Genomic DNA, 15,244 nt, shown 5'->3' with positions numbered 1-15,244 from the left:
AGCTCTATAATCGTGTTGCTTTGATTTGTTTCGTGTCGCAATAAAGATGATTAATAGCATCAGCGTCCCCAGTTTTCAATTTCTAACTTCTACGCTTTCTTGATAATCCTGCTCAATTAAACCCTGTAAATGATACATTGGTTTTCAAGACCCCAAAATAAGCCATTTTAAAGCAACTTTAAATCCATTTGGGGTCGTATCCAAAGTTTTGCCTCGAACAGCCCCTCTCCCTGGGAGGCTCTGTATAGTAGTTAACGTGGATATCGAGGGAGGTTCAAGGAGATCCGTAGCGTAGCATCACAAAAGGAACAAGTTTTGCAAACCTTGAAAATATTTCAGCATTATGAGTTTGAAATTGGGTTATTACGAAGGATTTCAATGATTTGCTACCGCAAAAAGTACGAAAAACTGAAGATATGAATGATATTATTTTGACTAAGTTCAAGGTAGGTGCGAATCCACCTTAAATTTGCAGAACAAGCAATGTATTTTCTGTCGTACACTGAAAAAAAAGGTGCTTGGTTCAAGCATGATAATTCTTGAATTTACCGCCAAGAATTTGTTTTACCTTGATTTAAGGTGAATTTTTCTTGATACAAGCATAATAATGCTTGGGATAAGCGAAAAAGTAGTCTCTTTGAAACAGCAAAATTCTGGATTTGAGAAAAAATACTTCTTGGCGGCAAATTTAAGATTCTTTCTTCTCAATGCATTTCGTACTTTCTCAGTGGCTAATCATTGTATTTCCGTCTAATGACTCATTTCCAAAATTACACTGCTGACTTTCACTCAAGATTCGCCAAAATTGTCCCTTCTATAATGTCATATTTAAGATCTCCTTGAACCTATTTTTATCAAAATTTAAACCATACGAGACCTCTTGAGGGAAGAAGCAGTTTAAGGGACACCTATGAATACGACCCAAAAATATGGATCGTAAGTGAGACAGATTTCTTTATATGTACATTAGGCGAATTTTCGCGAGTGGATTTGGTCAACTTTTTCGAGCAGTCGGCAGGATTAGAACCCAGAGGAGAAAAAAGCTTTGCTCAAGTCATGAAAAAAGCTCGGTCGCTTCATGAATTTTGGCTAACGTTTGCATCGATCCACCTTTCGACCCACGAGGCGAATTTTTGCGAGTGAATTTGATCGACTTTTTCAACCAGATTGGCAGGGTTGCAAACCAACGGAGAAGGACGCTCTGCTGAGCTCAAGAACTTAACTCAGTTGCTTGATGAATTATGTCCACCGTTTGTATTGATCTTTTAGGGTCAAATACGTCCAGTTTTTGAGCGTTTGATTGCGCACACACCATGCTGCAGCACAGTAAAAGCACTAAATATGAAAGGAAAAATTAGAGTGCTTTGAAAATCATCAAATTTTACACGGCTTCACCGTAATATTTACAAAACTTACATGATATTTTCTTGTAATACATTTTTTTTTCCATCAATTTAAATGAGAATAATCCACGCAGAGTGTGCAAACATTTCAAAACCATGAGTTGAAAAACGCTGCCTCCGCGAGTTTATATACTAGAGATAAACACAGAGCGGAGCGGCGCGCGGCGTGCTGCCAGCGCGACACGCGTACTGGCGCCTACAAACCTAACAGGATACTTCACGCATTGCGCAATGCGTGAAGTATCCCGTTAGGTTTGTAGGCGCCACTGCGCGTATCTTATACGCGTTCACTTTGTGACCCACCTTCTGAGGTGAGTCGAGAATTTTGGAAATGGTCGTCAATGCTGCTACCATGAAAACTAATTGTTGGAGGCCGCACCGTCGTCGCTCGGAGGGAATTTCGTTTTGTTGTAACAGAAGTTGGCAGTAAGTTAAAGACCTAAACCGAATCCATTCGCAAAAATTTGCCTATATTGGCAGGTACGTTGAGTATGTTGTATGTAGTCGTCATTGCTGCTAGTATCAAAAACAAGTTAACAGAGGTTGGCAGTAAGTCGAAACTTAACCAAATCCACCCGTTGGAATTTGCGTCTTGATTCGAAGGGGGGAATCACCTGTCACTTTGCAAGAATTGGACGTACTTCTATCAAACGGAACTATGAGCATTATGACGTGAGCCCTGCTATGCATATATTCTTATGGATCTCAGGGCTCATGTATTAATGCACATACTTCCGTTTGGCAGAAATACGTTCAATTACCAGTGGCGAGGCGTGAATGATCGATTATTGATTTTTCCCCGATTAAAGCTGTGCAAAAGAATCGATTATTATGATATTCCTTGCGAACACCCTGTTTATCGATCATTTGCCGTGTGTTCAAATGGCAGATCAATCGATATATTGCAGAGCTTGTCACGCCACTGGGTTGGCTATCGATGTCGACGTCGGCGTATTGATCGGCTGAAGAAAGCCCACAGATCGTTTTTGGACGCCGGTGTTAATTTGCGGTGAGAAAAATGTAAAAATCTCGGCCAAGTGCGGCAACGCATCTTAAGGGTTGTGTACCTCGTTTTCCGAAGGCAATTATAAAAGTTGATCAATTAAAAAGTTAGGCCTTCCGTTGGCGGCGCCTCAGCCCGCGATTTAACTTAATTGGTGAGCACTCACAACCTTCCCGAGTGGCTTTCAAGGCCCTTCGCCTTCGTCCGCCACGAAAACATGTGTAATCGATCTGTTCGATATCGATTATTTTCGACTCTGGAGCATCGTCTCAAAGTTTCTCGATCGATCCCTTCGATATCGATAATTTTCGACTCATGAGCATCGTCACAAAGTATCTCGATCGACTGTACTTGGATTCATCGAGTATCTCGATCATCTTCTCAACCTTGTCTCATTGCGCGCTTTCACGCCACAGTGCGTCGCCCATCCTTCCAAATTTCAACTCATCGAACCTCTGCGGATGGGACTTTTAATCATGTTTCACTATACTAGATGCACGAGTTTCTCTAGGTCGTAGCATTTTAGAGGGTGCCTACGGGTGACTCACCACCCGGGGTGAGCTACATGTACTGAAAAAAGTCGAAGCATTTACGACTCCGATCAATCAACTAGTTTTTCCTCCTCATAATCCTAGCAGTTATCGCATCCTATTCGTATGTGCCTCCAAAAATTTTCTCATTTCTGAGAGCTTTGCACACTTGAACCCTTTAAAAAAGAGGAAAAACTCAGGTAGTTCTTCAGTTCAAGGAAAAGTTAAAGGAATTTTGGTAAACATTTGCCCTTTTTTTTGCTTAACTGAGGCAATAGACTAATGACCTCAGAGGACTTTCTCTGATTTTCAAATTCAAAACGCTTCGAAAGGTGTATTTGCAAATTTTACTTCTCACTATCTCGTTAATTTTGTATGATTTTAAGTTATACACGAGTATTGTTGGAGGTATTGAAACTGCATCAACTATTCAGGGACTTTATCGTGCAGCATGTACGTAGTGTTCCCTAGTAACTCACGAGAAACCTTCATGTTTGACCGGATACAACTAAACCAGCACGACGACATTGCACAGTATCATGGCGAATTGAAGGCGTTTCGAGAGTTCCCCTCCAAAACGAGTTTAGTATAGAAAGGAGCCTGTCGCTCGAGTGTTAAGTTAGGCATTTTCGCCGACCATTTGACGCCCTTCCCCCTTGTAAGGTACGCACAAGAGTTCCTTTCATTTCCCTTTTTGAAATACGTAAAATTAGTCTGACCTCCCTCCCCCAATTTTCTAAAAAAAAAATATATTGAAAAATCCTGAAAAATAGCTGGAATTGATTATTTTTTGAGGAAATGTTATTTTTTAAGGGGAAGGGGGCTTGCGTACGATTGGGCTTGACCCTCTCCTCTTTGTTATAACCTCGTAAAGCAAGCTTAGACCTCTTCCGCCTAAAGTAGCTCACGCAAGACCTGGACTGTTCCGAAGGTGTCAAAGACACACAGAATCTTCAGTTCCTGCAACAATGCTACATTGTCAGCGGGACCTACATAGTTGCCCCTACAAAAAAATTGTAATGTAGACTAGAAACTTAGATTGGATGCAACATTCTCTTTCTCCGTATAGGGGCATAATGCGCTGTGTCAGCAATCGTTTAAGGATTACGTTCGATAGCCGTAAAGTTGTCCAAACCTACGATATTTTTAATTAAGTAAGGTTACTTAATTTTTCTCAACGGTTAAAAAGAAGCACTTAAACGTTTTTTAAGCGCCTTATTACACAGCCCGTTTACCTCCCTCTTTCCCGGAAACTAGGTTGATGAAATCCTAATGAGTAAAACTTGCAAACACCCCCTCCCCCTCCTGAGCATTTCCGCGCCAAGCTCGGGAGCCCGGTATTCAAATCAACTGCACTTGGCGCGGGGAATAAGAGGCTCAACAGACGGGTTTCGGACGCGGACGCAATGCGGCGCTCTGCCGTCCTAAGGAACAACGCCGTATGAACCCCCAGGCGTTGCCAAATTTCCTCCCGCAAATCACAGATTTTCAGGCAAATTTTTGAAATTTTTTTTTTGCAAATTTCTCAGATAATTTTGTTTGTCATTTGATCTAAAGTGATTGAAAATTCAAGGAGAAATATTTGTGATTTCCCTACAAAATAAATGTTTTATCTTGGGAAATTTGGCGACTCCCGAATGTCCATACGGCGTTGTTCCTTGGGACGGCGGCGGTGGTGTCCGCGGAGCCCTCGGCGGTAGGCCGGAGCTCAAACAATGAGAGCCCGCCGCGGCCGCCGCTCGACTACCCATAACTTGTGTGCACAGAAAGGAAGGAAAACAAATAAGAGGCTAAGCGAGTACTCAGCGTTATCCTTTGACGCGAAAAAATTCCCTAGAAAGGGAAGCTTCCGTGAATGAAAGTAGGCTCAATGTGTATGTATCTAGTCGGCTTCTGTTGCCTAGTGGACACGTAAATTCGCGTATCTTCGTCAGAAATGTCAACCCGGAGTGCATATCACTCCATAACATATGTACCTTCACCTTCACATCGCTGCGGCGCGGCGATAAATGTGGGCAATTTTACAGGGTTGCAAGGGTTAGGAAAATCGAACCCTAGTCGAAAAAAGTTGGGGTATTAGGATTTTCAGGGAATTCTTGCCGTGTCTACCTCGGGAATTGTTTGACTCTGAGTGTCCTGACGCTGTTGAACTACTAAACAAGGCAAAACCGTACGTTTCTACGGGATCTTATGGCTTTATTTATGAGCGGAGAGTTCGAATTGATGCGTTGGAAAACGTTAATATCTGTGTAAGGAGTTACTTTCTGCAATTTTCGCTGTGCAATTTGTGTTCTATACGTGAAGCTTTTGATAAGAGAACATTAATTGGATTGCATTTAGCAAAAAGGAACCAGCGCGATGACAGTGTTGTAAACATGTTGCTTCTGCATAATTATCTATAGTCTCCCAGAATAGCAAATAGTTTTGATTCCCCACCAAAAATTGGACATTTTGAGGGATAGTATATAAATTTTGATACTGTACACATATTAAGTACACTGGAAAAAAAAACACATTGGATCTAGAGTCCAAACTCTTAAAAACATCGACAAGAAAAAATACTCTTGATTCAATCAGATTTAAGCTTAAATCAAGAACCAAGCCACTTAATTTGAGCGGATTTCCTTTTGATTTAAGCTTAAATCTGATTGTATCAAGAGTCCTTTTTCTTGTCAATTCTTTCAAGAGTCTGGACTCTAGACCCAATGTGATTTTTTTCCAGTGTAAATAAAAGGAGAAGTTGCGCGATATTGGAAACACCGTAAAAGCGCTGGTTCCTTTTAGCTAAATGCGATCCTATTAAAATGCTTGAAGTGACACGTTGTCTAGAGAACCATCGGATATCTTTGCTGGCAATAGATGAATATCCCTCTTCCCCGTTAAAATCATGGCTAATAATTGTATTGGTCTAAGTAAAGGGTGAGTGGTTGTATGAGATTACCTGGTTCCTGATTGGTCTCCTTGGCAACGCCGATGACGCCGCCGTTGTGCTCGTAGTGTTTGGGCGCCTGCTGTTTGGCGAACGCCGCTTCCGCCTCGATCTCCGCCCGCTTCTCTTGCAGGATTTTGATCTTCTGAATCATCTCCCGGATTTCATACCTGCAAAAATTATTCACAATCAGTCCCTAGATTCCGATACTTACTTTCTTCACATGGACGTATTTCTGTTAAACCAAATTAAGCGCCAAATTGAGTTCCTTTTGAGGATTTTAGAATCCCGGAGAGCGCGTTCTGTCAAACGGAACCAAGCGCCATGGAAAAGCATTGCGAGAATAGGAAGGAACGAGCATCACGTTCCGCAACACCCGCCAATCCAAGCCCCCCTCTCCCTTCCTCCCCCGATGGCGCTTAGTTCCGTTTGATAGAAATACGCCCACATCTTAGTTCATCGACGTTCAACATTTAGGCATGAGAAGTTTCAAAACATCTACTCCTATGGATCTGTGCAGATGGGGAGGGTCCATGGGGGAAGGGGAGGAACAAATCATTTTTTGAGTTAGTTAAGAATTAGGAACATAACAAATCACATAGGAAATAGTGCCAGTTATTGCGCTTGTCACCCAATCTTGTTTTGATACCTTCCTCAGAAAGTTCCTCAGTACTTTTAAGTAGTTTTGTACTTTGAAAAAGTACAACATACGGAAGATGAGATCTCATTATATTGAGAAACTTTAAGGTTGGTGTAAATCTACCTCAAAGTTAAACTACTTGGTGATTACCATTTTACGGTAAATACCACCAATGAGTCTGGTGTTTATTACGATACTCGGATCATTGCGTGAGAGTATGGTAAAATCTACCGTATTCTTTTTCAGTGCCTAACTGGAGGAGCTGCTCGTGGAACGAAGGACTATGAATAGGGCCCAGGGAGTGGGTTGACATCTCAGCTCGGGAGTCAAGAACGGGAAAGAGCGTAAGGATTAGCGGTGGAATTTGTGGTCGGTCGGGAGTTGGGGGCCGCGTGGAAAGGTGGACAAGCGTAGTAGAGGGCCAAGGGGTAGTAGAGGGCCAAGGGGTAGTGAGGGCCAAGGGTTGCGGGAAATGAGTCGTGGGAGGGGCGACCGCGCCTCGCGACCCGGAACAGAGCTTGGGGCCAAGCGAGGCACCCATCCCGGCTCGGCCCGCTCGGGCGTCCAGCGCGCCACATTCAATTTAGGAACCCGGATTATCCGCCCCATTAAAAGGTCGGACCCGGGGCCGGGGCCCCGAAGCCCGAAGCGGACGACATCTCCCGCTTTGCCTTCGGCGTCGTCCTCGGTCTTCGCAAACGCAGGAGATGAACCCAAAATGCCCGCCCATTTATTTCCGCTCAACCTTCGTCGACCCTGAGCGAGCGTTAAGGAAGCGTTAAATCCCCCGTTTCCCCGGCCTCGGGAGAAAGCACGTATGAACCTATCCAACGCATCCCCGAATTTCTTTACATGGTGTCCAGGACCGGAAAAACCGGGAATTATCAGGGAATAAAAAATTTCAGGGAAAAGCAGGGCTGAATCAGGGAATCTGTTCTTGAAACCGAAAATCTCCTCTTCTACCGCTTGGAAACGATTTTAAGGTTTATGTCATTGTACCTGAGTCGTCATTATTGCGATGCTTATTATTATTATTGCAGATGAATCCTCAACGTTCACACCAAACGCTCAGGGATCTCGGGAATTGGATTTGACTTTGAGGTGCGGTACTAAACCCTCCAGTCTGCTCTCCGGGAGATCGCCTATCCGACAGCTCGGAGAATTGGACGTATTTCTATCAAACGGAACTATGTGACATGAGCCCTGAGACCCGTGAGAATACATGCATAACAGGGCTCACGCCATGAACGCACATAGTTCCGTTTGATAGAAATACGTTTAATTGTGGTGACTGATGTCAGCTATTCGCGTTGTCGTCGTCGTCCGCCGGATTCGTTTACATTTGATTTCGAATACTTAAAGTCGACGAAATCTTGCATATTTCTCAATTTTCAAAACTTTCACTGCAATAAGCGAGCAGCAGGCCCAAAATCTGATCATGTTGCCTGAGAAAAAGACCAGAAAAAGGCGCCGAGTGAAGAGGAATATGGCTAACCTCACCTCTACGCCACTCTCCGGTAGTCTCTGACCTCGAAAGATCCTGGAGTTGAAAGCTGTCGGAGACTGACATAGTGTGACGTAGTCCAACAACGGTTGTTCACGTCTCCGGGTAACTCCGGAGAGCTCTCCGGTGACTTTAACAACGCACCTGTAGAGTCGATGAATTTAGTAAATATTTCATAAGAACCAAAGAAAATCGGAAAAGTTTACTTTGACGACGCATGAATGCCTCTTTCTTAATGAGAGGTTTTCGCTGAGACCTTTTTGGCATTTTTATTTTTAACTTTTTCTACGTGCAATTTTGATTATGTTTCCAGTCCTCTATTTGGACTATTTCTATCAAACGGAACTACGTGCATTAAGACATGAGCCCTGAGACCCATAAGAATATGTGCATAACAGAGCTCACGTCATAATGCACATAGTTCCGTTTGATAGAAATACGTACATTTCTTACCCTACCTATCGCGGGCCATCCTAACTGCTTCTAAATTACTGATTCCGATATTTATATGTTGCAGGTAAGGCGTAATCCATTCAATCAATGAGTAATGAAGCCGTCACGTATTTCTGCCAAACGGAACTATGTGCATGAAGACATGAGCCCTGAGACCCGTAAGAATATGTCCATAACAGGGCTCACGTCATAATGCACATGGCTCCGTTTGATAGAGATACGTCCAAATAGCCCTTGACTTTTGAATTGAGGACCCTTGACTTGTTTTACGCATTCAAGTCGGTAAGTATAATTCGATACTTATACTACTTTTATTATGTTGAAAAATGTACTGTACGGTTTTTATTTCGGTTTAGAAAAATGTTCCTTTTTATGATGATATGTTGAGAATTTCCGTGAACCTCCCGGACAGATCTCAGCTCTTATTACGGAAGGTACTCAGAACAATGGTTGATTTTGTTGAACAAAAATTGACTAAGAAATCGTGCGTTTTAGTGTATTATCTTCGGAAAATACATTATATGGCTTTCTCTCATGATGTCGGACCCAGACCTGAGACTTTGTGAGGAGCACCGATCACGGGTCGTAGATCACGAAAATATATGCCATTCAACTGTTTTTTTTTTTTTTTTTTCTTTTTTTTCATGTTTTCTCGAAAATGACTTTTGGCAGCTACGACTTTCTTCCAATAATCCGTTCGAGTACGTACGCCGCATAGGCGGATCCACACATTTTGAAAAGGGGAGGGTGCGGAGAGCTTCCCTAGAAAATTTTCGAGATCTCTAAGCATCTAATATGCAGTTTGAGTCAATTTTTTCATGAATAAGTACCGAATATAAGTGCGCTCTTCATGTACCTCCGTTTCTTCCTTGCTGTTTTTATCTTCGTTTCCGCTTCTTTCTTTCCTTTTTCTTACTCCTTTTTTCGGGCAAAGGAGGGAGGGGGCACGCCCCCCCCCTAAATCCGCCTATGGTGCACCGTAAACAAAGTTGAAATTTTGCAATGGACTAAGGTCCTTGCGCCAAAATCGATTCAATCACACAGGATACTCGCAAGAAGTGAGAATAGGCTCTGAAACTGCCTCACGAGCGTCTGAAAAGTGCGAATAAAAGCAAAAAATGTAAGCGAGAGTGTGGAAGTCAATTATCATTTTCTCTCGGGCACTTTTCGGGGATGCAGCTACGAGCTACGTGCGAGGCCTAATCAAGATCCGGGCGACCTCGATTGAATTTCAGTGCTTACATCGACTGGAACGAGAGAAACTCGACTCGGTAAAAAGTTACGAGGTTCGTGCTCGGCGCTGGGCGAGTGTCTCCTAAGTTGATATCCTCGCAGCTGGATCCGATTGCAGACCCGAAGAAGCACGTTACGACGCCCTTTCCCCTTACCTTGCCGCTTCCGAGCAATTAACGTCCGAGTTGGGGCCCGGCTCGGGGATGTTCCGTCAAAAATCGACAACCCTGTTTTTATCTCGGCTTTTACGGCTTTTACGACGCTTTTACTGTCAATTGACTTTCAACCCTCAAGTCCTTTCACCATGTCAGTCCCAGTCGAAAAGTAGGAGAAATCATCGCACTTTTCTATGCTGGGTGTTTTTTTAAGTACTCACTGGTCTTTTTAAAGTCTCTTTCCGTTGGCACGACAGCATGGAACTAGGGGCTGCCAACCGCTGAGAAAACTTAACGTAAAATATCAGAGAACATCCATATTCAAGTCATTTGAGAAATGAGTTGATTCAAACGCCGACGGATGCACGTGAAAAAAAGCGTATTTATCTCTAATTGCTACGTTATGTACGTCTTGCATGTTTCACTTTAAATCAATGTTTTTAAAAAGCTACACACATTTTTTTCGAGAAGTTTCAGCGCATTTTCCTAAATGATCTCAAATAAAAGCATCGAAAATTCCGACGCGATATTTCCGTTCGTTCTACTTTCTTTTTATGTAACCAAAAACAAAGAAGAAAATATCATCCGAGTTTCTGAATCGTTACAATGAGGATGCATATTTTCCCTTTAATCATGGTAAAAACCGGAGCAACGAGTCTAGAATGATGACCCGTAATTCTAGTGGAAAAATTAACGGAAAGTAGAAGAATCTCTACGATTCTTGGAGGATTGCAGGCTCGCGTTGTACACTGGTTTGATATTGTGTTCACCTTACCGCGGGTGGTGGGTCTGACACCGAGAAATTACGACGATGAAAGCGCGCATCGTGCTGTGCACGCAATGCATGAAGTGGATTGCATTTTGCAAAAAGGAACCAAGAGCATTCCAATGTTGCTAAGATTGTGCAACTTTGTTTGCCTTGTAAATATAAACAGATTATCGAAACAAATTTTATCTTTACTTCCGATAAACTATAATTTCAAGACGAAAATCACCTTTGTAAATTTACTTTCTTGCATGATTTCAGCAATTTTATTGAAAGAATGTAAGTTACATTATCTTAGCAACATTGGAGTGCTCTTGGTTCCCTTTTGCAAAATGCAATCCAAGTATTCCGATAGTCCCGTGGGCGCTAAAATGCGTGTCACGCCAACTGATCGACTACACTGCATTTAGCGCAATGCGAGAAGTATTCATGCAGTCTTGCAGGCGCTAATATGTGTTTAACGTCTTCCGCACTGTGTTTGGCGCGATTGTTCGAACCGCGCGTTAGAAGGATCGCGGCATCGAATAATGGGGCTTATAAGGCCCGTGTTGTGTTTCTACGCCGTATGAGTATTTCAACGCTGCCTTGTTTCTCCCGATAAAATATTTTCTCCGAGAAAAGTTAGGAAGTTGTCCATATTCGCTATTCTAGATTGAATGGACTATTAAACAAGGTACAAATTCAAGAAATGGAAATGTCCATATTATCCAACAACCCCATTCTCTTTTTTTCCGTGATCCATTTCTAGGAAGTCACTGCTGATATTTACTCAAGTTTCGCACAAATTGTCCTTTTTATGATACTACGTGAAGGATCTCCTGAAACCATTCTTAATCACAACATTAATCTAAGGAGCCTCCCAAGGGAAGGAACTGTCTAAGGAACGATTACGAATACGGCCCTCAAAGTATTTCGTCACCTTCCAGCCAAAGTTTCACAAACGCCATGCGACGTTTCAAAATTTCCGCCGCCGTTTTATTTTTTTACAAAAAAATTGTTGGTTGAATCTGTTCGAAATTTAACTGAATTTTAGCAGCAGCCCAAAGAGAATTCAGTGGAATTGTTGGACGGCTTCGTTGAAGAATTTCTCTGTAAACAAATGAAATGGCGGCGGAAAATTTGAAACGTCGCATGGCGCTTGTGATAATTTGGCTGGAAGGTGACGATTAATTGATGTGATTACTCGAGAATCTCGTGTTAAATGAACTCGAGAGGATTAAAATTAGACGATGCGCTTTGCCGAAATCTGCAGTTCGGAGTTCGGAGTTCGGAACTGAAGGATTGTAATTGCCTCGCGCCGCAACTTGGGTGGGAACACGACTCAGGACATTTTATAATGCAATTAAAAGCTGAGAGAGTAATGCAGCAGCAAAAGCGGTTCCGGTCCACCGGATAAAGGAAAGCTCGTGCTCCGGGAAATACGGGAGCCGGAGCCCCAGCGCCGCACAGTGGATCAAGTCAATAGGAGAGCTCCGACAAAATTTGGAAACTTTAAACGCTTTTAACTCCGTTTAAACAAGATTTTTGAGGTTCTGAAAATGGGTCCATTGATTTTCTCGTGAAATTTTCTTCAAGAAGCCCACTTTGAAATTTAAAGTGTTGCGAAATAAACATTAAAATTTGCAGTTTTAGTCAAAAATTCCATGTCCGACCTCTCTATAATAAAATTTTAAATTTTGACCCACTTTTGGGGGAATTATACAAGGTCCCCCTTTCGTAAATTTTCGTTTTTCGATATTTTCGGTCGTCCGGTTCGCACGGAGCAAAACGAAAACAACCCTAAATGAAAGTAGAGGTCATAAGGTTTAAAATAAGCCCAAGTTCATCTCGGGGAAACGATTAGAAGCGGCTATGTTGTTGCATATTGCACGGTTGTAAAATTTTATCGGCACTATACACAAGTTACTGCATAAACTTAAAACTTTTTTGGAAAAACCGATTAATATCACTTACTTATTTTCTATGCACGATGGCCATTTCGGGCGGGCAGGCCGCCCATCTTCAGGTGACTGCCTTATTGTTGAAAAGTTCGAAAATCCGGCGTGATAGCCGCGCCGGCGCAGTTATTATCGTGGCTTTCTCTTTTCAACAATAAGGCAGTCACCTGAAGATGGGCGGCCTGTCCGCCCGAAATGGCCATCGTGCATAGAAAATAAGTAAGTGATATTAATCGGTTTTTCCAAAAAAGTTTTAAGTTTATGTAGTAATTTGATTAGAAGCGGAGTTATGAGTCTTCAAGGTTGACGCGGCGCGCGGGAACCTTGTATGTTCCGAAATCAAGGTCACCTGCGCCCCCCGGATTGCCTGCAGGTCGCAAGTTTTTGTGTTTTTATGCTTCTGTAGGTCGCTTTTAATGTAAATCATTCAATGAAGATAGTATAATCTGAATTGTTTAATTTTACACAATGGGCCTTCGGTGAGGGACACCACATTAACGTTAAAAAATTTTAACTGCGTTTCAAATTGCCCCCTCAAGAATAACTCAGACTTGTTTTGAAGCTCAAAGCTCGTCTGCCTCTACGAGAAACTATTTGGCTTTACCAAGTGAGTTCCGTCAAGCGCTGTAGCTTATAGCTCAATTAAAAAATTTTAAAATTAGGGGTACCCCAAATTTTGCATCCATGGGTTATAATTTCTAAATGGTTCAGTTCTGTATGGATCATATGTATATTTGAACTGAGGGTCCATGGTTTTTTCTAAATTATAAGAGCAGAATCGCCATCGTCAGCAAATGTTTAATGAGTTATGATGGACATAATGGTTGATACTCTAAGCCCCCTCTCGTTCCTCCCGTAAAATTAAAAAAAATCCGATTTTTCTATTTTCATAGAATAATTTACATTAAAAACTACCTACAGAAGCATAAAAACACAAAAACTTGCAACCTGCAGGCAATCCGGGGGGCGCAGGTGACCTAGAGACTCGAAACATACGAGGTTCCCGCGCGCCGCGTCAACTTTGAAGACTCATAACTCCGCTTTTAATCGTTTCCCCAAGATGAACTTGGGCTTATTTTAAACCTTATGACCTCTACTTTCATTTCGGGTTGTTTTTGTTTTCCTCCGTGCGAACGGAACGACCGAAAATAACGAAAAACGAAAATTTACGAAAGGGGAACCTTGTATAATTCCTCCAAAAGTGGGTCAAAATTTAAAATTTTATTAATTTCGTACATATATTCTGAAAGCTCTCATTTTTCTGGAAATTTTGGCACCCAGATCATCTTTCTACGACAAACCGTTGAGAAGTTATGCTACTTTAAAGTTTTTGACTTTGACCACCCATCCTCCCCTTTTCCCTCGGGGTTAGGCAAAAAATATGACCAGTTTTGAGTGTCCGGGGCGACCCTCTTTCATCGCTGAGAAAATCGTAGGATTCCGTGTTTAGGCCGATTTGGCCGTTTTGTTGTAGGGTCCTTTAGTTGTAACGTTCGATTGCTTCCCATCGAAATAATAAAATAGGAGTGGAAATTTTGAAACACCGCAATGTAGATTCGTGATACTGTACTCCGACCACCGATATGTGATACGAACATACGTAAAGCTTGAATAGGCATCAAGGCGATATCTTGTCACCAACGCGTCCGTTAATCAAGCGCTGCTGTCAGTGCGCTGAAATTCAAAACGCCTTCAATTTTTTGAACGCAATATGGACATCCGTCGAGGTTGTATAGTTGTATCAAGGCGCCGTTGTCGGCGCGTCCTAGTCTTCTTGTTACGGACGAATAAAATCGGTGCGAAAAGAGCCGAAATGCCTTCAGTTTTCTACGTTCCGATGACCGAATTGAGAGACCACGTATCTCCGTTTGCGACGTTGCAGATTACTTGTCAAAATCTCGTCACCTTCCAGGCAAAGTATCACAAGCGCCATGCGACGTTTAAAAATTTCGGCCGCCATTTTATTTTTTTACTGAGAAATTGTTGGTTGAATCTGTTCGAAAATTTCACGAAATTTTATCGGCAGCACAAAGAAAATTCGGTGTAATTTTCGGACAGCTTCGTTGAACAATTTCTCTGTAAAAAAATATAATGGCGGCGGAAATTTTTAAACGTCGCATGGCGCTTGTGATACTTTGCCTGGAAGGTGACGATCTATTTTTTTTTCGGATAACTAGTCAACGTAAAATGTTTTTCCGTGATTTTTCATCTCTGTTAGCAGAGTATCTGGCATACATTTAAAGTGTTACGAAATAACCATTAAAATTTGGAGTTTTAGTCAAAAATTCCATGCTCGACCTCTCTAACCTGACCCACTGTGCGCCGCACAGTGGGTCAAGTCAATCAGAGAGGTTGGACGTAAAATTGTTTATTTAAACTGCAAACGTTGTTGTATATTTAGTCTTATTTTAGGATGCCTCTTGAATAAAATATTACGAGAAAATCAATGGACCCACTCACAGAACCTCAAAGTTTTGTGTAAACGATGTTATAAGCTTTTAAAGTTTCCAAATTTTGTCCGACCTCTTCCGTTGGCTCGATCCACTGTGCGGCGGGGGTTTTATCCGCTATGCCACTTGTCCGCGTACCTTTTCTACTCTCAACATCTCCACCTCGCGACCGGCGAACCTGACACATTCCCCCGAACATCTGGAGACGACAGCTTTTCAAACTCCCCTTTGCCTTTTATAA

The 15,244-nt window shown here is 42.3% G+C and overlaps 2 protein-coding genes across 5 annotated transcripts in view; one reads left to right on the top strand and one right to left on the bottom strand.

Moving 5' to 3' along the window:
* The window catches only part of LOC109038577 (uncharacterized), a 353,696-nt gene that overhangs the window by 52,687 nt on the left and 285,765 nt on the right, over window positions 1–15,244 (top strand). The window lies entirely within an intron of this gene.
* The window catches only part of LOC109038578 (uncharacterized), a 287,471-nt gene that overhangs the window by 18,451 nt on the left and 253,776 nt on the right, over window positions 1–15,244 (bottom strand). Inside the window, 1 exon segment of the mRNA XM_019053677.2 lies at window positions 5,878–6,035. Coding sequence (XP_018909222.2) covers window positions 5,878–6,035 — 158 coding nt within the window.

The sequence above is a fragment of the Bemisia tabaci genome, chromosome 3 (assembly GCF_918797505.1).
Source record: "Bemisia tabaci chromosome 3, PGI_BMITA_v3".
NCBI classification, from domain to species: Eukaryota; Metazoa; Arthropoda; class Insecta; order Hemiptera; family Aleyrodidae; genus Bemisia; species Bemisia tabaci.
The sequence above is the reverse complement of the archived record's forward strand: the minus strand, read 5'-3'. Positions and strand labels throughout refer to the sequence as shown.